Source organism: Pongo pygmaeus, chromosome 14 (assembly GCF_028885625.2).
Source record: "Pongo pygmaeus isolate AG05252 chromosome 14, NHGRI_mPonPyg2-v2.0_pri, whole genome shotgun sequence".
NCBI classification, from domain to species: domain Eukaryota; kingdom Metazoa; phylum Chordata; class Mammalia; order Primates; family Hominidae; genus Pongo; species Pongo pygmaeus.
In genome coordinates, this window is record NC_072387.2 from 82,354,665 (window position 1) to 82,380,946 (window position 26,282).

At 40.5% G+C, this 26,282-nt stretch overlaps 2 protein-coding genes and 1 pseudogene across 6 annotated transcripts in view; all 3 read left to right on the top strand.

Moving 5' to 3' along the window:
• PIBF1 (progesterone immunomodulatory binding factor 1) overlaps nucleotides 1–1,481 on the top strand; it is a 233,896-nt gene extending 232,415 nt beyond the window's left edge. For 4 of the 5 annotated variants that reach the window (XM_054446984.2, XM_054446978.2, XM_054446979.2 and 1 more), the window contains one exon: nucleotides 885–1,481. In XM_054446984.2, coding sequence (XP_054302959.1) covers nucleotides 885–935 — 51 coding nt within the window. In that variant the 3' untranslated portion in view covers nucleotides 936–1,481. The remainder of the gene's footprint in view (nucleotides 1–884) is intronic. The other variant, XM_063650927.1, reaches the window with a different exon arrangement.
• Nucleotides 1,482–1,613: 132 nt separating this feature from the next.
• The window catches only part of KLF5 (KLF transcription factor 5), a 62,257-nt gene continuing 37,588 nt past the window's right edge, over nucleotides 1,614–26,282 (top strand). The window contains exons 1-2 of the mRNA XM_063650930.1: nucleotides 1,614–3,834; nucleotides 4,209–4,384. The gene's annotated coding sequence lies outside the window, so the exon portion shown is untranslated. The remainder of the gene's footprint in view (nucleotides 3,835–4,208; nucleotides 4,385–26,282) is intronic.
• Nucleotides 21,010–22,575, top strand: LOC134738069 (26S proteasome non-ATPase regulatory subunit 10-like; annotated as a pseudogene).

Consider the following 26,282-nt stretch of genomic DNA (forward strand, 5'->3'; position numbering starts at 1 on the left):
GTTGGCCAGGCTGGTCTCAAACTCCTGACCTCAAGTGATCCACCATCCTTGGCCTCCCAAAGTACTGGTATTACAGGCATGAGCCACCACACCCATCGTCAAGTGATCTTCTTACCTCCACCTACCGTGTTAACTGAGACTACAGGTGCATGCCACCATGCCTGGCTAACTTGTTTTTTCTTTTCGTGGAGATGGGGTCTCACTATGTTGCCCAGGCTAGTCTCGAACTCCTGGGCTCAAGCAATCCTCCCACCTCAACCTCCCAAAGTCCTGGGATTACAGGCATGAGCCACCGCGCCCAGCCAAAATAGGATACTTTGACTGGAATCAGTGAAGTTCTGAACGTTTTATTCTGTAATTCACCTCCCCTGCCTTTTTCTTTCTATTCTGTACAGCCTGTCTCCTTTTAGGCTGAAATGATTAATAAACCCAAGAAGTACTCTGGTAAATACTTAGAAATTCGTAAGATCCAAAACACAATAATTTGGATACAGTAATTATTTAATAAATATCTATTGAGTGAATGAATATCTATTACCTATATAGATGAGACAACTAAAAAGAAGTCATGTCCTTGATTTTTTATAATTCTCTTTGAAAATAAAATCAATTCGTAAAATAATTACATCCCCAGAAAATCTTCAGTATAGGCTTTGAGCAAGAAAACACAAATGTATGTTTTTTCTACCACATACCTACTAGGTGGGAGATTATTTATGGCAAAAGACAAAGTCTTTGCCCTTAAGTATCCTTTCTGAATTAAGAAAAGCAATTTTTTAGTATAGTTTACATAAAAAAACTTCAATGTATATAGTTCTCTGAATTGCCTCTCTTGTCCTCCTTGTAAGCATTTTATCGGATTTTCTTTTTCTTTTTTTAAACAGACTAAAAAAGAAGCACCTGAGTGGTCTAAGAAACAAAAGATGAAGACCTAGTGTTTTGGATGGGAAGCACCTGTAGACCATTATGTACTCCTAAAGTTCTTTTTCTGATGGAAAACAATTCATCTTAATCATGTACTCAGTATTTTTTAAATAACAATGTTTATTTGAACTAATACTAAATTAACAAATTCAGTGTAATCAAAATGTGTAAAGAGCAAACAATATACTTTATATTTGGTTTTTTTCTATTTTATAAAAAATATATATGCTATGGTTTAAATTTTGGAGCTTTCATAAATGTTCAATGCATTTTAAGTGTGTGGCTTATAAATATTTTGGTGAGTATTTTTCTATACTACATAAATTCTGAGTTTAAATGTCATACACAAATACCAAGACACTTTGCATTTTTAAAAATTAAGAATCATTTGTCTACTACAAGGTACTTCAAAAGCCCAGTAATGGTGGTCACATACCATGTAGATGGATACAGATTGTTGACTCTTTTTTGAAGTTCTGTTTTTTTCTTATATTTTATATTACCATTAACCAATAAAATCTGGCAGGAAGTCTGCTATTCCATTGGTAAAGTGAAAATTTGGTGGAAAGTCTGTTGCTACATCAGTCATAACATTGTTGGACCAGATGCAATATGGATCAGATTTCTAGTCAGAAAAAAAATCAATAGGATTTTCTTTTGTCATAAAATATGCTCCATTTCTCATTGAAGTTGTATACTTTAAAAGAAAGGAAGGAGGCAAGAGAGAGGAAAAAAGGAAATAAATATATATATACACACACACATATATATGTATGTCCAGGTTTTTCAACCACTATTGACATTTTTTTGTTTATTTTTTTGAGATGGAGTCTTGCTCTGTTGCCCAGGCTGGAGTGCAGTGGCGTAATCTCTGCTCACTGCAACCTCCGCCTTCCAGGTTCAGACAGTTCTCCTGTCTCAGCCTCCTGAGTAGCTGGGATTACAGGCACCCGCCACCACGCCCGGCTGATTTTTGTATTTTTAGTAGAGACAGGGTTTCACCATGTTGGCCAGGCTGGTCTCGAACTCCTGACCTCAGGTGATCCACCTACCTCAGCCTCCCAAAGTGCTGGGATTACAGGCATGAGCCACCACACCCTGCCCACTATTGACATTTTGGGCTGGATAATTCTTTCTTAAGGGTGGACATAGGGTAAATCCTATGCATGTCATAATATGTACCAGCATCCCTGGCCTTCAGCACTAGCTACCAGTGACACCCCCACCGCAACCCTAGTTTTTTGGTTTTTGGTTTTTTTTTTTCTTTTAGAGACAGGGTCTCTCTATGTTGCCCAAGCTGGTCTTGAACTCCTGGGCTCAAGCAGTCCTCCCTCCTCAGCCTCTCAAAGTGCTGGGATGACAGGCGTGAGCCACCTCACCTGGTCCCACCCCCAGTTTTAACAAGCCAAAAATGTCCTGGATGAAGACTAGGGTTCCTTCCACCTCTTGGCCATTGTGAATTGTCTTACTTTTTAACCCTTACCTCATCTCCTGGTCATGGATTTTCTATTTATCTATCTGTTTATTTATCTGTCTATCTAGAAACAGGGTCTTGTACTGTCACCCAGGCTGGAGTGCAGTGGCATGATCGTAGTTCAATGCAGCCTCAAACTCTTGGGCAAAAGGGATCCTCCCACCTTAGCCTCCCAAATAGCTGGAACTACAGGTGCATACCACTACACCTGGCTAGTTTCTTTTAAACTTTTTTAGAGACAGGGGTCTCAGTATGTTGCTCAGGCTGGGCTCAAGTGATTTTCCCACCTCAGCCTCCCCAGTAGCTGAGATTACAGGTGTGAGTCACCACACCTGGCTCTTACTTAAAAATAATAAAAACAAAAATTAATCATAACATTCTTATTTTTTCTTGATAAATGTTTTATGAAATGTTGCCCAAATGCAAGTGTAATAGCCACCATTATCAAGCTCATTCTATCAGCCAGTTGCTGTGTTACATGCTTTCTACTCTTTATTTAATCTTCATAGTAACTCTGCCAAGTAAGCATTATCTTCATTTTTAAAATGAAAAAAAACGAGACTCAGTAAGGGTAACTAAATGGCCCAAGATCACACACACGATAAATAGAAGTGGATTTGAACCAAGTTGCTACGCTCTTTCCAGTACACGACGCTGCTTCTCATCGATTGCTTCCTATCCCTGGCTCCCAAGCTCACTTCAATAGCAAGAAACACAGGGGAAATTTTTCTTTTAATTTTTTTTAGATACGGTCTCACTTTGTTGCCCAGTCTAGTATCAAACTACTGGCCTTGAGCAATCCTCCCACTTCAGCCTCCAGAGTGAGTAGCTGCGATTGGAGGTGCAAGCCACCCTCCCAGCAAAAATTTTGTTCTATCACCTTTGTGGGTAGGGGGGCTATGGGACTTAGCATAGTTGCATTGTTTTTGCTCAAGACAAGTTCATGGTTCTGAAACTTTGCTATTTATTTTATTATTATGATTATTTATGGGTTTTTTTGCAGAAGCTTAGCATTCCCATACTCGTAGTTGAAGCTAGGCCACCTGGGTGAAAAACCAGGAATCCTAAGACCATGTGGGAGATGACTCTACTCCTAAAGAATTCCATGACTCTTAAAATAGTTCTTACCAGGTTAACAGGATATACTCAGCTTTTCAGAACCAACTAAATGGCTTGTATTCACTTTATTGATTCATACATTCTTTCATTGAACAAACAAGAAAAATCTAAAATGTGTAAGGCATTCAAACTATGAATTGTTTGTCTTCTTCTCAAAGGGCCCTGAAAAAGAATTCTGTGATACCTCAAGCACCAAAGGAAGGAGTTTACTTTCATCATCCTCAGTATAGAAATTTCTAAAAAGAAGTATCAGCTAGTGACCCAAGTACTCCAAATGCACTATATATATAAAGAAGATGGCACTTTTGCTGATTTCAGTAAGTCATACTTGGATAATCATATATCAGGAATGTTAAGGAAGATTCCCACACTTTAGGGAGGTTGAAGTTGTTAATGAGCCAGATTCGCTTTTATGCTAAGATCCTGAGACAGAAAGGCTACTCTCTCTCAATCTCTCTCTCTCTCTCTGTCTCTCTCTCTCTCTCTATATATATATATATAGATTTTTTTTTTTTTTTCTTTGAGTTGGAGTCTCGCTCTATCACCCAGGCTGGAGTGCAGTGGTGCAATCTCAGCTCACTGCAACCTCTGCCTCCTGGGTTCAAGCGATTCTCCTGCCTCAGCCTCCTGAGTTGCTGGGACTACAGGCACGTGCCACCATGCCTCACTAATTTTTTTGTATTTTTGGTAGAGACGGAGTTTCACATTGGCCAGGCCGGTCTCGAACTCCTGACCTCAAGTGATCCACCCACCTCGGCCTCCCAAAGTGCTTGGATTACAGACGTGAGCCACCGTGCACAGCCAGAAAGGCTACTATATTATATAGCTTTGTGGTAGACTTCTGTCGGCCTCTTAGATTTAACAAAGGTAAGAATTCCCACTTAATTATTTGAAAAAACATTTCACTTTTATTAAAATACTGCTGTTTGAAAAAGGTGCTTCTCCAGTGGCATTCAGTGTTGGTGGCCTGGCATGGTGGGTACTACCCAATGAAGAATGTACCATATATTTATAGGCCATACTTATGAAGACATGTGTATATATATTTATATAAGATCTACCTATCTAGGATGGAAACTTGGGTGAAAATAAAATAGAGGGAAAGTAAAAAGTACGTAGCACTTCCAGTTGTGAGCCAAGATTGTAATTAGAGAGCAGCCAGGAGCTCCCTGTCAGTAACCATGTTTTCAATAAATACTCTTTCATGTACAATAAATAAAAAGCTGCTGCTCATATCTGAAATGTCCTCAAGTGAAACTGATGTCAGGAATTTATTTTCCCTTGCCTAATCTTACAGGGTAAAAATTTGGGTTATTGGCCGGGCGCAGTGGCTCACGCCTGTAATCCCAACACTTTGGGAGGCCGAGGCGGGTGGATCACAAGGTCAGGAGATCGAGACCATTCTGGCTAACACAGTGAAACCCCGTCTCTACTAAAAATACAAAAAATTAGCCAGGCGTGGTGGCGGGTGCCTGAAGTCCCAGCTACTTGGGAGGCTGAGGCAGGAGAATGGCATGAACCCGGGAGGCGGAGCTTGCAGTGAACCGAGATCGTGCCACTGCACTCCAGCCTGGGCGACAGAGCAAGACTCTGTCTCAAAAAAAAAAAATGGGTTATTGCAACTTTCCCACTGATACTGGATAGGCTAGCAGTGGATATTAGCCTATCCAATATCAGTGAGAAATATATTTTATTTTCATATAACTCATTTTAAAAACTAATAAATACTATAAATGCTCTAAAGAAAGACTTCCTAAGGCTTAGAGGTCACCAACAAAGCTAGCCAACTAGTACCAAGAGTATCCCATGGTATCATTTACTTTGGTTGATTTACAGAGCTCACAGTCCAGTCCTCAGCTTTACAGGCTCAGAAATTTAATTTTATTAGTGCACTAAAGATGACACATCTTTCAGGAGTGTGCCCCTATTTACTGGTGCATAGATCATAATGTTTATGTATTACTTCTGAGAGAAAAGTAAAACTGATATACAGAATATGACTTATTGGAATCAGCACACCTGGCATCTTCTCTCCCTATTTCCTCCTAGCTTCTGCCATACTATACACTCATATTTTTCTCCTTCATCTTCTTCTACCTGATCATAAAACACTGAATTTTTCAGAGCTTTTTTTCCCCCTAAGCCTATTCATTCAATTCTGTACTTACTCTCAGATAATTTCTACACCCTGGCTTCAGCTACTAAATGCCAATATTTGCAAATGTATGTCTCCAGTTCAGATGGTTCCTTTTAACCACCTGCCTACTTAACATTTCTACTTGGATGTCCCATTATGACCTCAAACTTAACATGTGTAAAACTGAACTCACCAACTTTCTCCTCCAGTGTTTTCAATTTCAATAAATGGTACTACCATTTATTTACTCAGTGACTTATACCACAAAACCAGGAGTTATCCAAGACCCTTCTCTTGTTAACTACCAGCATTCAATTACCAAGCCCTGTTGATCTGCCTCATATTTTTTTTTACTTTTGATTGTGAAAATTTCCGGCCGGGCATGGCGGCTCATGCCTGTAATCCCAGCACTTTGGGAGGCCTAGGCAGGAGGATCACCTGAGGTCAGGAGTTTGAGACCAGCCTGGCCAACATGGCAAAACCCCGTCTCTACTGAAAATACAAAAATTTGCTGGGTGTGGTGGCGCATGCCTGTAATCCCATCTACTCGGGAGGTTGAGGCAGAAGAATTGCTTGAAACCGGGAGGTGGAGGCTGCTGTGAGCCCAGATCGTGCCACTGCACTCCAGCCTGGGTGACAGAGTGAGACTCTGTCTCAAAAAAAAAAAAAAGAAAAAAGAAAATTTTCAAATACACAAAACAGCAAAGGAAACGTCAAGACAGAGGATATATTCATTGTCTTGATTGTGGTAATGGTTTAATGGATATATACCTTTGTCAATATTTATCAAATTGTACATTTTAAAATGTACAGTTTTGTTTTGTTTTGTTTTTTTGAGGTGGAGTCTCACTCTGTCACCCAGGCTGGAGTGCAATGGCGCGATCTCGGCTCACTGCAAGCTCCGCCTCCTGGGTTCAAGCAATTCTCCTGCCTCAGCCTCCTGAGTAGCTGGGATTACAGGTACCCGCCACCACACCTGGCTAATTTTTGTATTTTGGTAGAGACGGGGTTTCACTATGTTGGTCAGGCTGGTCTCGAACTCATGGCCTTAAGTGATCTATCCACTTCAGCCTCCCAAAGTGCTAGGATTACAGGTGTGAGCCACCTCACCTGGCCAAAATGTGCAGTTTATTATATGTCAGTTGCACCTCAGTAAAGATGTTTTTTGAAAGAAGGAAAGAGGGAGAGAAGGAGGAAGGCGGGCGGGCGGGCGGGCAGGCAGTCAGGCAGGCACCATCTAGAAAGCCCTGATGAAGCAAATGACTTAACAAACATCAATGAATGCTAAAACAATTAGATAAAAGGATAATAGGGAATATTATATCAGGCCATAACCACCTATAATCGCTAGTCAACCTTAGTATCATTAAAATGAGACAACCAGACATTATGTGCTTCCTGATGTGATGTGATGTGAAGTATAAAGCAATACCTGTATAGTATTTTTGTCAAAAATTTTAAGATTTTAGCTGAATCAAATTGAGTCTTCAGATCCAACTTCCAATCTACAGGCAAAACAAAGAAAGAGAAAATCAAGCTAAAAGACGCCAGGAGGAAGCAACTGACTAAATCCAGAACACGGAACATTCTGGGCACTGGGAAGGACAATTGCTTTTAGGCCTTCCTTATTTTGAGGCATTTTTAATAAAGCTGTAAAATAATATGTTTTTAAAGAGGGAAAAACTTATGAGTTCCCACTGATATATCCAATTCTAATTTAAAATTTAAAGATTTCAATTCTCTGATTTTACATGTGTGTTTCATTATCCTGTGTGTGAATTGTTAACACCACTTTAGCTCAAGCCATCATGTCCTCCTCCCTAGGATTCTTCGGTAGTCTCCTAACTGGTCTTCCTAAATTTACTCATGCCTTTCTCCACAGCAAAGAATGGATTTTTTTTACACTGTGATTTTTTATTTAGAATTTAACCTACAGTTTATACAAGAGATTTATAAGACATGAACTTGGAAAACAGAACAAAATGCAATTGAGGTATAAGAGCACAGTATGTCATGTTTCAATAAATATAATTCAAAATTTTTAAATGATCAAATAGATGAGCCTTGCTTTTTACTAAACCCATGTAAAATATTTGTTTCTTTCATGGGAGGTAGAGAAAAACTGTATTCCTTAATGCAATCACCACAATTTTTATCATAACATTGTACATCACCAACAAATTTTTAAAGTATTAACTATTTTGATCATAATGAGTGTTTGCAATAGTTGCAGAAAGATATTTCACTTACTGCCTTCACAGACTATTAAGTTCAGAAATAAAAGCGACTGTATTGGCATAACATCATCAAGATAAACAAATATTTCTAAATAGATGGATAAAAACATATATTTTATTGTCCTCAGCCCATAGCTCCTAAAGGTATCTTAAATTTAGCCGATCCTTTTAGCGTTTGCATTTTAAATATGCTATGCTTCCTTTATTTTTATTTATTTATTTATTTATTTATTTATTTTTTGAAACAGATCTCACTCTGTCACCCAGGCAGGAGTTCAGTGGCACAATCTCCACTCACTGCAACCTCCGCCTCCCAGGTTCAAGTGATTCTCCTGCCTCAGCCTCCTGAGTAGCTGGGATTACAGGCGCCCACCACCACGCCCAGCTAATTTTTAGTAGCGACAGAGTTTCACCATGTTGGCCGGGCTGGTCTCGAACTCCGGACCTCAGGTGATCCACCCCACCCGTCTCAGCCTCCCAAAGTGCTGGGATTACAGGCATGAGTCACCATGTCCGGCACTTCCTTTATGGAGGGCATCTATAGTTGAGAAAAAGTTTCCCAGATTTTTTTATTGTCACAAATAGAATGAAATGCAATGAATAGAACAGAATAAAAATGACTGTCTTCTTAACCCAGAAGCAATACAAAATATCCATGCACTTTTCTTCTAATAATGGAAATGCATACGTATCCCTTGATAAGAAAAGAAAAAAAGTCTTAAGCTCTAAACATTTAAATTATTCAGTTCCACAGCTTATAATACAGCAGTTATGTTCCTTGTTGATAGCTTCATAAAAACTACTAAGTAGTTTCAAGCACAAATGTATAGTAAAAGCACAATTTTATCTTAATTTTCTAAAATGTCCAGTCATGTAAAATAAAGAGATCAAAAACAGAGAAAAAAAAATTTAATTACAATTTTTTCCTTCAAAAAAATCAAAACTTAATTCCAATAAATGAGAAAGAATGTTAGCTGACAAAAAAAAAAAAAAAAAAAAAAAAAAAAAAAAAAAAAAAAAAAAAACCTGGCTGGGAGCAGTGGCTCATGCCTGTAATCCCAGCACTTTGGGAGTCTGAGTGGGAAGATTGCTTGTGATCAGGAGTTTGAGACCAGCCTGGCCAACATGGCAAAACCCCATCTCTACTAAAAATATAAATAGTTCCAGCTACTTGGGAGGCTGAGGCAGGAGAATCACTTGAACCCAGAAGGCGGAGGCTGCAGTAAGCCAAGATGGTGCCACTGCACTCTAGCCTAGGTGATATAGTGAGAAAAAAAAGAAAAAGGGACATAATAATAACTTTGGGGCTGATGTTTAGTTTGCAGGGATCGTTCTGTCTCCCGAACCCTGGAGAAAAATGCAACAAATCTAAAAAGTAGTAAAATAACCCCAAAGGTGTGTTCATGAATGTTTAACCATCAGCTCCCAGGAAAAAAGACCCTGATTTTCATAGTGGGGCCTAGATTTTCATGGCAGGATGGAATGAATGAATACTCCCACTATGGCCAGCGTAGAGCTACCAAAATGGGGCTAGGAAGAGGTGCTCACACTCAGCTCACTGGGCTACACCATTCCAGCAAACACTGCCCAGGCCACAGGGTACAGCCCGTGCCTGATCCAAACCCAAACTTCTTTTGAGCTCCTCCATGGTATTCAGTGGCCTTTTTTGAATTCCTTAAACTCTTCCAGCTGTTTCTTTTCTCAGGCTCTTCACCACATTCTGCCTTCTCTACTTAGAATACTGCCTACCTAGAATACTAACCTCCCCTAAGTCCTCCTCATCCTCTAGATCTCAGGTTTCTGATATACACACACACACACACATACACACACAAAGCAAGAAAGCAGATCGCGTTATAAGATGTTGGGGGTTTGGGGGGATGTTTTGTTTTTGAGACAGGGTCTCACTCTGTTGCCCAGGCTGGAGTGCAGTGGTACAATTATGGCACACTGCAACCTTAACCTCTGGGTCTCAAGCGATCCTCCCACTTCAGCCTCTCAAGTAGCTGGGATCACAGGTGCATGCCACCATGCCCAGCTAAGTTTTTGTTTGTTTGTTTTTGTGGAAACACGGCCTCATTATGATACCCAGGCTGGTCTCAAATTCCTAGACTCAAGTGATCCTCCCACCTCAGCCTCCCAAAGTGTTGGGCTAACAGGTGTGAGCCACCAAGTCCCATCTAAAATGTATTTCTTAACCAGGTGCAGTGGCACACTTGTAGTCCCAGCTACTTGGGAGGCTGAGGCAGGAGAATTCCTTGAGCCCAGGAGTTCCAGCCTGCACAACATAGCAAGACCTCGTCTCTATAAAAATAATTAAATAAAATAAAAGCGTTTATTATAGTTCATGGCCAAAAACAAGCTTTTAAAGACCACTGCCCTAGACACTGCCAAGACGTGCATTCTCCTCCAGACTTTGATTTTATAGATTTCAGATTGGCAATCCCCATCCACCTCTGTCATTACCACATTGTGTCACATGTGCTAATTTCTTCTAGCCCTGGAAGCCAGTGAACCTGCTTTCCTGATGACTACATACCTCTGCTCTAAACCAGGAAATGATGACTTCATAGTTTCACTCACAGAGGATTGTTTTTCCCCAGTTCTTACATGTTACATGCAATACCTTCAAGCCTCATACCAGCAACACAAATTATATTTCATTTATTTCCAGTGTTGCTATTGTAATGTGATCTGGAGTAATCATTCAGTAATCATTCAGACTTCGAATACTTTAACATCCCTCTGAAAAAAGAATGTACTTAGGACATGAATCCATTGGTCAGAAAAAAAAAAAAGAAAAGAAAAATGAAAGAAATTTTTAAAAAGAATGTACCTCATATCTCAACCAAGTCATTGAAATACAATTGAAATTCCATTTTAAAGCGTCATTAAAGTCATTCTAATCACCTTACAAACATTGTCTTTAAATAACAGGGTTTATTTATATCGTTGGTATTTATTTCCATTGACATCATTTTCAAGAAAGCACTGTGAAATTCTCCAAGGCCATGTACTTTTCAAATACCTATTTCTCTCTCTCTCTTTCTCTTATCTCTCCTTCTCTCTCCCTCTCTCTTTCTATTTTTGAAAAAACTTTTTAAAATTTCTTTAATTAACAAATTGGTACCTGAATCAGAATAATGGATCTGTTTTTGTTTCCTCTTTAACTTTGTTACTTTATGTCATGTAATTATTGAATACTGAATATCTTTTCTATATCTAATCATGCTTTATCTTCTCTTTAACAACTATAGAACAATTAGAGGATCTAAAATTAAATTTTTATCCCCTAAACTTTCAAAGTTCACAGCATATGTCATTTTCTGAATGCCATCTGTTAGGGCTTTATTAAGCAAGTTGTTAATGTTATGTAGCAAACATGTAGCAGAAATGTCACTAACATTTTAAATTGTGCTCTAAAATATGTGTAGGCATTATAAACTAGTGATGACTTCTCTGTCATTACTGTCCTCACTTATTTGTAATACTGCAATCAGAGTCGTAATGTGTCTCTTTTACTTTCAGTTCCTGCCATTTATTTCTGGTATGATCATCTTGATTTACTATTATTAGTATGATTGGGTCATTATCATTACCTGTTACTACCACAGTTCCAGGAATGTACTATCCACTCTATAAAATGTTAATTTCTTTCTTTTGGCATTTTCTAAAAATATATATATATAGTCTATTTACATAGATATTCAAATGCTTATACATAAAGATATATTCAAAAGGCTCAGCCAGGCGCAGTGGCTCACACCTGTAATCCCAGCACTTTAGGAGGCCAAGGCGGGCAGATCACCTGAGGTCAGGAGTTCAAGACTAACCTGGCCAACACAGTGAAACCCCATCTCTGCTAAAAATACAAAAATTACCTGGGCATGGTGGCATGCGCCTATGGTCCCAGCTACTCAGGAGGCTGAGGCAGGAGAATTGCTTGAACCTGGGATGCAGAGGTTGCAGTGAGCCAAAATCACACCACTGCACTCCAGCCTCGGAGACGGAGCGAGACTCCATCACAAAACAAACAAACAAACAAAAAAAAAAAGGTGGTAGGTGGTGACGCTTTCATTAATACCAGAAGCTAGAGCAACGAACAAAGCTATGATGCTAGGGACCTCGAATAAATAATGAAAACATTTATCTAATTCCTATTACCTTTGGTGACTAAAAGAAAGATAAAATGCTGTGTCCATTAGATCAAACTCTAGGAGAGCAAAGAACACATCTGTGATATTGACTGCTGGTATCCTCAGAGCTTAGAACAACAAATATACACTACAAGATGGCCAAATCAATGAATCAGTGGGCAAGCAGGAACTGCAGCCAGGTCTTTACTTGTGTGGCACTGATGTCCACAGCTATGAATTTTTGTTAATCATAGAATTAATTGGTGTGTCCATCCAGTTAACCAAAATTAATTATATGGCCAAATACACCAGAAAATGTTTGTCCACATAGGATCTTTTCTTTATTTTTATGTTTTTAAATAGAGACAGGGTCTCACTCCGTCACCCAGGCTGGAGTGCAGTAGTGCAGTCATGGCTCACTGCAGCCTTGAACTCCTGGGCTCAAGCAACCCTCCTGCCTTAGCCTCCCAAGTAGCTAGGACTATAGGCCCATGCCACCACTCCCAGCTGATTTTTTTATTTTTTGTACAGACGGGTCTCACTGTGTTGCCCAGGCTGGTCTCAAATTCCTGCCTTCATGGGATCCTCCTGCCTTCGCCTCCCAAAGGGCTGGGATTACAGGCATGAGCCAGTCCACCCAGTCCATGTGGAATCTTTTATCTTTTTTACTTTTTTCATTTTCATTTTTTTTTAATAGAAACAGAGTCTCCCTATGTTGCCCAGGCTGGTCTTGAACTCCTGGGCTCAAGGGATCCTCCTGCCTTGGCCTCCTAAAGTGCCAGGATTACAGAAGTGAGCCACCACACCTGGCTCCATGTGGGGTCTTTAGTCACAAATTCTTTATGGGCCTGTTCTTTCAAAAAAAGTGTAATAAAATTTAGCGTGTGAGTGTTCTAGCAAACAGTCATACAGATATGTGAATTGAGCTTAAAATGTTTTTTGATTTTTTTTTTTTTTTGAGATGGAGTCTCACTCTGTTACCAGGCTGGAGTGCAGTGTCATGATCTCAGCTCACTGCAACCTCCGACTCCCTGGTTCAAGTAATCCTCCTGCTTCAGCCTCCCGAGTAGCTGGGACTACAGGCACGTGCCACCACGCCCAGCTAATTTTTGTATTTTTAGTAGAGACGGAGTTTCACCATGTTGCCCAGGCTGGTTTCAAACTCCTGACCTTGTAATCCGCCTGCCTCAGCCTCCCAAAGTGCTGGGATGACAGGTGTGAGCCACAGCACCCAGCCAAAAAGTTGATTCTTATTTGTTTTGGTTTTATACGATCAGGGGTAAATGGCCTTAGGCAGAAATATACAGAATTATAGAATGTTGGTATTATTTTTTTGTCATCTAAATACTCTTAAATTTGTTGCGGTTTTTGTTGTTGTTGTTGATTGTTTGTTTGTTTGTTCGTTTTTTGAGATGGAGTCTCGCTCTGTCACCCAGGCTGGAGTGCAGTGGCACGATCTTGGCTCACTGCAACCTCTGCCTCCCAGGTTCAAGCGATTCTCCTGCCTCAGCCTCCCGAGTAGCTGGGATTACAGGCACATGCCACCAGGCCTGGCCAATTTTTGTATTTTTAGTAGAGATGGGGTTTCACCATGTTGGCCAGGCTCATCTCAAGCTCCTGACCTCAAGTGATCTGCCCACCTCAGCCTCCCAAAGTGCTGAGATTACAGGCGTCAGCCATCATGCCCGGCCCTAGATTTGTTTTTTAAATACCTTGATAGTATAATGTATTCAATATGTAGATATATAATTTCTTAAATTAATATTCTGAGGCTTAGTGTTCAGCCTCTCTCCCTATACCTCCACATCACTCTATAGTCCATTTCTCTCTTTATTTTCTTTAGAGCAGTATCTGTAATTTTCTTCTTTCTTTTTTATTTGCTTATTGCCTATCCTATCTAAATAGAATATAATACATTCCATGAAAGCCAACAGTCTTATCTCTGTCGCTGCTGTATCCCCAGCACACAGAACAATTGACTCCCCTGTCAAATTTTGTTCAATGGTAGGAAGAAAGAAAGAAAAGAAGGGAAGTGACATTTACTTTTAATTTTTTTGTATTGAATTTTTGTTGGAAACAAATTTTAAAAACTAATTAGATCATCCTTTCTCCTCCCACATTACCCAGAAAAGCAAGGAAGGTCATTTTCTATCTCGTTATTGCTAGGCACTGAAACAGCTCAGTATCTTAACATATTTTTTCTCTGATCTCAGAAAACGACAAGTTTCTTCCTTCCAAGATTAGCCCCTTTGTGCTTGTTGCACTCTTTATATTGAGATGCACGAGCAGCGATGAGATGATCCCTGAAGAGTGTGAATTGAGAAATGCAGGAGACCCAAGACAAAATCCCAACAGATACCAACAGCTGAGGAAAGGACAAAAGAGAAAACACAGAAAGGAGACCCTCCTTCACTCTCATTTACCCATTACAACCTGGTTCCTTCCTCAAATACTGAAGTAAAACTATTCTCCCAAAGTGCGCTGGCTCCACCTACTACTACTGAGTTCCTAAGCCTTTGTCTCTCTCTTCTTCCAGTGTAAATGCTGTTTTCCCTCAGCCCTTCCCATAAAGTCATTCTTCAGTGTTCAGCTGAGTCCCATGTTTTGTCTTGTTTTTCTCTACTCTTCTTCGAGATAGAAAGTATTAGAGGGAAAGCCAAGCACGGTGGCTCATGCCTGTAATCCCAGTGTTTTGGGAGGCCTAGGTTGGAGGATCTCTTGAGGCCAGGAGTTTGAGGCCAGCCTGAGCAATGTAGCAAGACCCCATCTCTACAAAAAATTTTAAAAATTAGCCAGATATGGTGGTGTGTGCATGTAGTCTCAGATACTTGGGAGGCTGAGGGAAGAGGGTTGCTTGAGCCGGGTAGTAGAGGATGCAGTGAGCTATGATCCTATGACTACACTCCAGCCTGGGCAACAGAGGGAAACCTTGTCTCTAAAAAGGAAAAGAAAAGAGAAAAGAAGAAGAGAAAGGAAGGGAAGGGGAAGGGGAAGGAGAAGGGGGAGAGAGAAAAGAAAGAAAGGAAAAGGTGTAGCAAGCCAGTATGGCACGTGTATACGTATGCAACAAACCTGCACGTTCTGCACATGGATCCCAGAACTTCAGTAAAGTTTTTATTTTACTTAAAGTAAAATTTAAAAAAAAATAGAAAGAAAGGAAAAAAATATTAGAGAGAAACAAATGTGTCCTCTCTCCCCTGCCCCCAAACTCTACCTGTTTTCCATAAGGGTGGATTTTTCCACATATTCCTGCCTCTTTCTGTCTCCTGACTGTCTGATTGCTACATTTCCTTTGAGGGACTGACTTGTGTAGTTCTTCTTTTTCCTGTCCGTTTTTTCTCTACAAAAGAACCAGCCACCAGCCTAGTCTATTCCTGGGACAGGTCTTTGCTCCCCGTGTTGCAGGTCTTCATCGTCCCATGTGACTGGTGGGTAAGTCGAAGACACAGTGTGGGTGGGAGTGGGGATGCTTCAAGCCCATTTGGCCTTCACAATAAACTATGACTTCCAACATTTTAAATTTAAAAGTAATATTTTAAATCTCTCTTTTGTCTCCCACTGCCTGAAAAGAGAGGTGCTATTTATTGAACTCTTGACATCTCTACAACAGTAAACATAATTTGAAAAAAATGAAATCTGTATACTGGGTCTCTGTCCCCCAGGCTGGAGTACAGTGGTGTGATCATGGCTCATTGTGGCCTCCAGCTCCTCAGCTCAAGCCATTCTCCTGCTTCAGCCTCCCGAGTAGCTGGGACTACAGGCATAAGCCACCATGCCTGGCTAATTTGTTTTTTTGTTTGTTTGTTTGTTTGCGGGGCTGGGGTCTCACTGTGTTGCTTAGGCTGGTCTTGAACTCCTGGGCTTAAGCAATCTTCCTGCCTCAGCCTCCCAAAGTGCTGGGATTATAAACATGAGCCACCTCGCCTGTCCTCATGTCTTGATTTATTGTCATGTGTTCTTTTCACCCTTCCTCTTCTCAAGATACCTGTCTAGTCTCTGTTCAAACATACTGTTCCTCCCAAGATTCAGTAAAGACTAATTTATTTAACCAAAAAGTCTCCATCTGTTTGGAAAAACAAGTATCAATAAATTCTAATTGTTGTACAACTGTATTTTTTAATTTTCTTTTTTCTTTCCTTTCCCTTTTTTTTTTTTTTTTTTTTTTTTTTTTGAGACGGAATCTCACTCTGTTTCCCAGGCTGGAGTGCACTGGCATGATCTCGGCTCACTGCAGCCTCGACCTCCTGGGTTCAAGTGATCTTCCTGCCTCAGCCTCCCGAGGAGCTGAGACCACAAGCACGAACCACCACACCCAGCTAATTTTTTTGGTATCTTTTTTAGTAGAGACAGCATCTCATCATGTTGCCCAAGCTTAACTGTATCTTTTTTTTAAGATTTAAGTTATGAGAGATTAATCCATCAATTACTGTCATGCATTTTCTTTTCTTTTTTCTTTTGAGATGCAGTTTTGCTCTTGTTGCCCAGGTTGGAATGCAATGGCACAATCTTGACTCACCACAACCTCCGCCTCCCAGATTCAAGTGATTTTCCTGCCTCAGCCTCTGGAGTAGCTGGGATTACAGGTGCCCGCCACCACACCCAGCTAATTTTTTGTATTTTTAGTAGAGATGGGGTTTCACCATATTGGCCAGGCTGGTCTTGAACTCCTGACCTCAGGTGATTCACCCACCTCGGCCTCCCAAAGTGCTGGGATTACAAGCATGAGCCACCGTGCCCGGCTGTCATGCATTTTCATGAATGATTTGCAAATCTTCCTCTGTAGCCTTTACAATCCCTGAAGTCTCTTCTACCTCAGTTCGTGTTACTCATTGTTTACAGAATATTTCCTCTTAACTTTTTTTCATTGCTCTACTGCCCTACATATTTTTTAAATGTTTTTTAACTTTTTTTATTGTTATTTTTATTTTTTTGAGACGGAGTCTCACTCTGTCACCCAGGCTGGAGTGCAGTGGCACGATCTTGGCTCACTGCAACCTCTGCCTCCCGGCTTGAAGCTATTCTCCTGCCTCAGCCTCCCGAGTAGCTGGGATTACAGGCACCTGCCACCACACCCAGCTGATTTTTGTATTTTTAGTAGAAACAGGGTTTCACCATGTTGGCCAGGCTAGTCTTGAACTCCTGACCTCAGGTGATCTGCCCACTTTGGCCTCCCAAAGTGCTGAGATTACAGGTGTGAGCCACTGTGCCCAGCCAACTTTTTTTTTAAAAGAGTGATAGGAGTCTCACTATTCTTCCCAGGGTAGACTTGAACTCCTGGGATCAAGAGATCCTCCTGCCTCAGCCTCAGAGTATCTGGGACTGTAGGTGGGGCCCCCTAAAAACTTTTTTTTATTTTGAGATAGGGTCTTACTCTGTTGCCGAGGCTGGAGTACAGTGGCGTGATCATGGCTCACTGCAGCCTCAATTTCCTGGGCTCAAGTGATCCTCTCACCTCAGACTCTCAACAAGCTGGGACTATAGGCATGTGCCACCACATCTGGCTAATTTTTTTTTTTTAGTTAAAAACAGGGTCTCACCATGTTGCCCAGCCTGGTCTAAGTCCTGGGCTCAAACAGTCCTCCCACCTCAGTCTCCCGAGTAGCTGGAACCACAAGTACATGCCGCCATGCCAGCTAATTTTTTAAGTTTTTTGTAGAGACGAGGTCTTACTACATTGCCCAGGCTGGTAATAAACTCCTCGGCTCAAGCGATCCTCCCACCTTGGCCTCCCAAAGTGTTGGGATTACAGGCATGAGCCACAGAGCCCAGCCTAGAAACTTCTAATTTTGACTTAATATCAGAGTTACAAAAAAGTTGCAAGAATCATGCAAATAATTACCATTTGCTCTTTACTGAGATTCTCCAAATGTTTGCATTTTATCACTTTATTCTTTTCCTTGTCCCTTTTGTTTATTCCCCTGAGCCTTTTAAGAGTACTTTGCAGATATGATTTTGCTTTACTGATAATGTTTCGTGAGCATTTCCTAAGAATAAGAACATTCTTTTACATAAGCATAGTACAATGATCAAAATCAGGAAATTAACATTGATACAATACTATTATCTAATCTAAAGGTGTTATTGAGATTTCCCCAGTTGCCCTAATATGCCCTCTGTTGAGAAGTCAATCTCAGATTACTCATTGCATTCAGCGGTCATGTCTCTTTTACCTTCTTTAATCTAGAATAGTTCTTCAATCTGTCTTTTATAACACTGACATTTTTGGAGTACATGTCAGTTATTTCATGGACTATTCATCAGCTAAGTATTTCTTTGATCCTATATCCATTGGCATTAATGTGTCTCTGGAAGCTATGGTGATTAAAAGTAATCCCTTTTCTGTGTCTTCATATTTCCAATTTTGTATTCCAGCACCACTTCTTACTACATGTGTGACCACTTAACCTCTCTAAGCCATAGTTACTCATCTTTAAAATTCAAAGAATTAGGCTGGACTTTGCGGGTCATGACTGTAATTCCAACACCTTGCAGGGCTGAGACAGGAGGATCCCTTGAGCCCAGGATTTGAAGACCAGCCTGAGCAACATAGTAAGACCCTATCTCTATTAAAAAATTGAAATTAGCCAGGTGTGGTGGTGTACTCCTATAATCCCAGCTACACGGAAGGCTGAGGTCAGAGGATGGCTTGAGCCTAGGAGTTGGAGGCTGTAGTGAGCTGTGATCAGGTCACTGCACTCCAGGCAGGGTGCCAGAACCCATTCTGTCTTGGGGAGAGGGGAGGAAAATTGTAATAATTGTACCTGCCTAATAGGTTATAGAGAGCATTAAAGGCAGTGACATATGAAAGAAGTTATCCAGCCGGGCTTGGTGGCTCACACCTGTAATCCCAGTACTTTGGGAGGCCGAGCCAGGTGGATCACGAGGTCAGGAGATCAAGACCATCCTGGCTAAACCTGTCTCTACTGAAAAATACAAAAAATTAGCCGGGCATGGTGGTACAAGCCTGTAGTCCCAGCTACTCAGGAGGCTGAGGCAGGAGAGTCACTTGAGCCGGGAGGTGGAGGTTGCAGTGAGCCGAGATCTCGCCATTGCACTCCAGCCTGGGCGACAGAGAAGACTGTCTCAAAATAAATTAATAAATAAAAATTAAGAAAACACAAGGCCAGGCGCGTGCTGGCTCACACCTGTAATCCCAGCACTGTGAGAGGCCTAGGCGGGCAGATCACCTGAGGTCAGGACTTCGAGACTGGCCTGACCAACATGGAGAAACCCCCGTCTCTACGAAAAATACAAAATTAGCCAGGCGTGGTGGCCCATGCCTGTAATCCCAGCTACTCAGGAGGCTAAGGCAGGAGAAGCACTTGAACCCGGGAGGCAGAGGTTGCGGTGAGCCGAGATCGCGCCACTGCACTCTCCAGCCTGAGCAACAAGAGTGAAACTCCGTCTCAAAAATAAATAAATAGGAATTTATCCAATGCATGGCACAAAATCATTTGCTTTTTGTGTGCTTTGGCTTCTCAACTCCTCACTACTTGGCCACCCTTACAAAGATGTGTTCTAGTTTGCCCCATGTATCTCCAAAAATGGGATTCTATAGCCATGTGTGGTGGCATGCACCTGTAGTCCCAGCTACTTGGGAAGCTGAGAGGGAACATAGAGGCTGCAGTGAGCCCAGATCGCGCCACTGCACTCCAGCCTGGGCAAAAAGAGTGAAACTCCATCTCAAAAAAAAAAAAAAAAAAAAAAAATTCTCAAGAGAGAACCCAATAGGAAGCCTTGTGACAAATGTGAAATATTTCTTTATAAGTTGAAATCAATCACTCTCTGGGTCAGTTATTTCAAATACCTATAAATAAATTGTTAGGAACATCCAGCTAGATTTTAAAAAGTGATTCTCGGAGCCCTCTTGCCCACCACGCCACCATAAAAAAAAAAAAATAAATAAATAACAACAAAAAAGAAAAAGAAATAAATTGTACAGGCTTGTGAGCTAATTCACCTTTCACCATCTTACTCCACAGAATAACTAAAGATGAAACCCCCTTCCCTTTGCAATCTCCATTCCTCCCCCATCCCTGGAGGGGGTGGGAGGAGAAAAAGAATAACCAAAGATTTTTTTCTCATGCCTCTGGCATCCCCCCAGGCTGCCAATTTAAGAGCACTGTTTCTTTTTAAGTGCTTGTCTTAGTTTAGCCCAACTCATTTGTATTGAAATAACATTGGTCTCAAGTGGTTATTACTTTTCTTCTTACAAATCACTAGTTTAATAATCTATTCTAGTATCTTAATAGAGGTGGATTCAAGCAATAGTGAGAAGCTTCCAAAATCCTGGTCTCTTTCTAACAATGTCACTGAGTTGCTATGTGACCTAGGGAAGGTCACTCTTTTAACCTAGACGTTTCCTTTAAAACAATGAGAAAATTTGATCTACCACTTATTAAGCTCACTGTGCCAACTACCTTTATTTGATTTTTGCCACAATCTATGCAGTAAATATTCTCCCTGTTTTACAGATGGGAATACTGAGGCTTAGATACATTTAAAACCTTACCTAAAGTCACTCATTATAAGTGGTGGAGCTGCTAGATATATAGACTCACAGTGGCAGATTTTTACAAACTCCTTATGCTGCGATTGACTTTAGGACACTCTACGGCCATTAACTGTAATCTTATACCAAATGGTACAGCCTAAAAAAATTGACTTGCTTTTTTAGAATTAAAAAAAAAAAAAATAAGTGCTCCGTACTCAACTAAAAGACAGCAATTCCAAAAGTGTTTTTGAAGGAACACTAGTTCCGCCAATAGCCTCAGGATAAAACAGCTGTACTGTCAAATGTTTGACATACGTTTCATACTACTGTGATTCTTTTGGAGATTTAAAGGGCTCTGCAAAGCGCTTTAGAAAAGAAACTTGTTTAATATTCTTGAGTCACAGAGCTTGAGTTTCCTGAAGCACGTTTAACATAAGCTGTTACAAGGTGGTAAAGTTTTTTTTTTTTTTTCTTTTTACTCATTAGGACTTCAAGAATGTTTATCCAGAGAAACAATGAGATTTAAAAATGTGTATTCTTAGCTGGGCTCAGTGGCTCATGCCTGTAATCCCAGCACTTTGGGAGACTGAGGTGGGCGGATCGCTCGAGCCCAGGAGTTCGAGACCATCCTAGGCAACATGGCAAAACCTCATCTCTACCAAAAATTAAAAAATCAGCCAGGCATGGTGGCACACACCTGTAGTTCCAGCTACTCCGGAGGCTGAGGTGGAAGGATCACCTGAGTCCGGGAGGTCAAGGCTGTGATGAGCCATGATGGTGCCATTGCACTCCAGCCTGGGTGACAGAGTGAGAACCTGTCTCAAAATACACACACACACGAGTTCCTGGGAAAGCAAAATGGAGGGGTGTGTGTCTAACCTAATGGTCTGCAACCTGGCCTACAGCAGGAAGCTGGAAGAGTTCAAGGAGGGTAATTCTGGCCGATAAATTCCTAGCTACTAGAACCGACCAGGACAGCAGAATGGCATTGCACTAGGCATGCTCAGCTGGACATACGGGAATTGATGAATTTTTGTTGCAACTTGGAGTGCCAGTGAATGATAAAGACGATGCAGGTTGGTCTCCTCTCATATTGCGGCTTCTGCTGGCCGGGATGAGATTGTAAAAGCCCTTCTGGGAAAAGGTGCTCAAGTGAATGCTGTCCATCAAAATGGCTGTACTCCCCTACATTATGCAGCTTCCAAAAATAGGCATGAGATTGCTGTCATGTTACTAGAAGGCAGGGCTAATCCTCATGCTAAGGACCATTATGAGGCTATAGCATTGCACTGGGCAGCAGCCAAGGGGTTTGGTGAGCATCTAGGTTGGTGACACATCCACATGCCAGAAGAGTGGTGCACCCTAACTCCATGGGAACAGAAGCTCCTATGCTCGGGACCCTTCTGGACCTCACCGTATGTACCTCTTCAGCTGCCCATTCATGTATACCTTTATAATATCCTTTATAATAAACTGGTAAACAAGAAAAAAAACCACACAAACCCAAAAACAAAAAAATTAGCTGACCGTGGTGGCACATGCCTATAGTCCCAGCTACTCAGGAGGCTGAGGCAGGAGAATCACTTGAGCCCAGGAGGTCGAGGCTGCAGTGAGCCATGATCACACCAGACCCCTGCGCTCCAGCCTGGGGGATGGAGTAAGACCCTGTCTCAAAAACAGCAACAACAACCAACCAACCAACATCAATAAAAAACCAACCAACAACAATAAAACAAAAACAAAAACAAAAAAACCCCATATATTCTTATTTAAATCTCCAAACTGCCTATTCGGATAATGCTTTAATTTTTAAAATAGGCCTACTCCTGTCCTGGTGTGTCCATTATGTGACCTTCACAAACAGCCTAGTTAGGGATGTGCCATTATCCCGATTTTACATTTGCAGGGAAAGGTCTCGAGTTGTTAAGGAATGTACTCAATGCCTTACAGCTGGAGAAAGGTGAAACTCACATTCAAATTTTCGCAATCCAAATTCAGTACTCTTTCACTTAACCACCTGTAATGTCTATTTTTCTGCCGTTGATCATTTTAAAAGCTTGCTGACATTTTTTAAAACAAGCAATTTTGAGAAAAAGGAAAGGTTATATTAAAAATGTAAGACGACCAGCCGGGCACGGTGGCTCACGCCTGTAATCCCAGCACTTTGGGAGGCCAAGGTGGGTGGATCTCACCTGAGGTCAGGAGTTTGAGACAGCCCGACCAACATAGTGAAACCCCATCTCTAGTAAAAATACAAAATTAGCCAGGCATGGTGGCACATGCCTGTAATCCCACCTACTTGGGAGGCTGAGGCAGGAGAATCACTTGAACCTGGGAGGCAGAGTTTACAGTGAGTGAAGATCATGCCATTGCACTCCAGCCTGGGCAACAAGAGCAAAACTCCGTCTCAAAAAAATAAATAAATAAAAATAAAGAAATAAATATATGATATATATGATGACCTTTACAACAGTTTTAATAGTGAAAACCACATTTGGGACTATTCCCTTTTAACGTTACTCCTTAGCATCAGCAGTTTAGGGTTTGGAATGGAAAACAGGCTATACCTTACTATGTTTGAGTCTTGTGGGAAAACAATCTGATCCTGGAAACAGCAAATTAGCCCACAGCTATACCTGTTTACCTAGTCAATGTGTGTTTGTTCTGTTTGAAGATACTTCAAAAGTAACAATTGTAAAAGGGATTACTGCTTTGATCAGAGAATCTGAATCCCCTTTGTTGACCATGAATGATTGGTCTTTGTGATGTTAATGTTTCTTTTAAGGAATATCAGATCTGTAAATGCACCTTAATTACAGGCAAGCAGTTTTGGAGGGAATTTGTGACAGCATTTTATGGAAAGTCTTTCCTAGTTCTCCTTCAAATCTAATTATAGTAGAAAGATTGTTTTAGGCCAAGCAGCAAAAAGCTATAATTATTAGTGCTTTCATTAATGTTCATGTAGGTCAAAAAAGTTATCTTATTAAAGAATAAGATTTAAATCTCAAAAATGCTTAATTTTCTATATAAAGCACAGAACAACATGCAGAGCCTTAACTGAGATGTCCTTACTAACCTGTTCACCATAATTATGCTGGCAGCTCAGGAGGCTGTTTTACGAAGATTTTACATTTAGAAACAGCACATGGGAATCCACAACTCAAACAATCACTGATTCCCAAATTTTATTTTTAAATTTGCAACCAACAGTCCAATTAGAGTACATGAGTACCATATGGAGAGAGAAATTTTTTTTCAGTTCTGCTATGTTCATTTTGTGGTATTAGGCTGAGTTTTTTGTTGTTAAGAAGAGAGATATATATCTCTCTTCTTACATATATATATGTTTTTTGTTTGTTTTTGTTTGTTTTTTGTTTTTTTGTTTTGTTCTGTTTTGAGAAGAAGTCTTGCTCTGTCACCAGACTGGAGTACAGTGGCGCGATCTTGGCTCACTGCAACCTCCGCCTCCCGGGTTCAAGTGATTCTCCTGCCTCAGCCTCCTGAGTAGTTGGGACAACAGGCACATGCCACCACGCCCAGCTAATTTTTGTATTTTTAGTAAAGACGGGGTTTCACCATGTTGGCCAGGATGGTCTCGATCTCTTGATCTTGTGATCCACCTGCCTCAGCCCCCCAAAGTGCTGGGATTACAGGCGTGAGCCACCGTACCCGGCTGAAGACATATGTTAATACAGAATGTTAGATGTTGCTGAAGATGTGAGGAAACAGAATTGCTAAACTGCAGATAGGGTGATTTAGTTAGACATGAGGAAGAATTTCTCAACAGCAGAGTGAAATCTTACCTGGAGGTGGTTTGAAAGTTGCATACTTTATGAAATAGTATGTGGCAAAGCCTGGGCACACAGCAAGGCCTGTTCTAAGAGGAACATTTCAATTGATTGCATTTGTTACTGTACATGGTATTAAGTCCCAGAATGGGATTTTTCTACTCACCTGGTTACAGTGCTAATAATGACCACCATTCAGCATTGTATACACCAAGTACTTACCAACTGCTACCTTCCAAGGATTTTTTTCAATATTATGTTAACATTTAAACTTATCATTTAAAAAGCTATAAATAGAGCCAGCCTCGCCTGTGTATGAGGAAAAATGATATCTCTGAGGTTTAAAGCATACTGAATTAACACATTCCAAGTCATTTCTTCTTCTTCTTGCTTTTTTTTCCTAATTATGGCAGCAATTAGCTTTGCAGCATTGCATTCATTCCAAACAGCAGGGATGGAAAACAATAATCCTGTTTACCTGAAGCTGGAGAGAGTGTACCTAGCTTTGTTCCCTCCCCAGCCTAATCTAAATGCTTTGCTAGGTGCCATCCCACACAATAGAGTGTGACTGAGTCACTAGCAAACCCTCTCCCTCACCTGGTTAATTCACTTGTCACTGTAAACCTCTGCAAGGTCAAGAAATAACAGATAACACGTCATTTCCAACTTAATAAAGTGGCACATTTTACTTACATTCATTTAAAAGATAGAGCCCTCAGATATAGTAATACTTGTTTTAAAAAAATCATTTGATCTGTTAAAATTATCACAGGGAAAATAACAGACCTCTCTTGGATTGTTCTTGACAATTAATGGAATAGAAAGGTGGCGATTGCAAATGCTTTTTTTTTTTTTTTTTTTGTCTTTGCAGTAATGGAGAAGAGTAAATTATTAAATGGACACATTATTTACGTTTGAAAAAAAGCTGCATCTCACGCTAGGAAAATAGGTTACAGGCAATTTTGCATTACAACGTGAACATGTCATTAGTTTTAATTTTCCACACCAAAGATTGTAGGGTAATTTGCTTTCATTAGAATGGAGTAGTTTCTCCTCTACATACATTATCTTTCAAACCTCTATTGCCTCCAGGAGAGATTTTAGTTCTTCTTTTCTTAATCTGTAAGAAAAATAGTCTTGATTTTTCTAAGTATCTAAATATTATGGCAAAAGTTTTATTGCATATAACAAGAGCTGAAACACAGGGTGAACGCACTGCAAATGTGTCATAACCATTGCACAATGCCAAATATCATAATATATGAAGGTATACCACCACCATTTGACATGTTTTAGTGTTGTAGGGCACTAAGTGTACATAGTGTATTTCTCTGCTGTAAAATGTAGGCTACTATAGAGGAAGAACAGTAATCAGTTACACATTAACCATAAAAGGTCATTTCTTGCGGCAAATGATATGTTGATCCAGCAATATTTGTCAGTAGACCTGAGTCTTACTGCTGAAAGGAGCTCATGAAGAAAACCATTGTCTAGTGGGACATCATCATATATGCAAATCATCCATTTGTTTGGATGGTTTAAATATCATCAAGTCTTTATCTTTACTTCTATAATGTAACTCACTGACTTTTCAGCTAATCAATCCCTGATGCTAAATTTTTCTGTTAACTTACTATGCTGCACGTTCAAACAATGATTAATCTCCTAATGTTAACCATGCGATAAGAAAAATATTAAAAGAAAATGAATGACATATTCACTTGTGTTACAAAATTGTCTATAAACTAGTTTCCCAGCATGAGCTGTCGTTTATTTTCAAACTTAAATAACCTGTCTGTGTAACCTTATCTTCCAGGTACTTCCTGCAAACTTCATACATTATGCAATCAAGCCCATAAATATAGGTAGAAGTTAACTTGAATGGCTGAAACAGAGTTAACCACACACATGTAGTTAGAGCGTTATCATTTCTGCCATAAACCTCTCCCTTTTAAGAGATTTACCAAGCTATC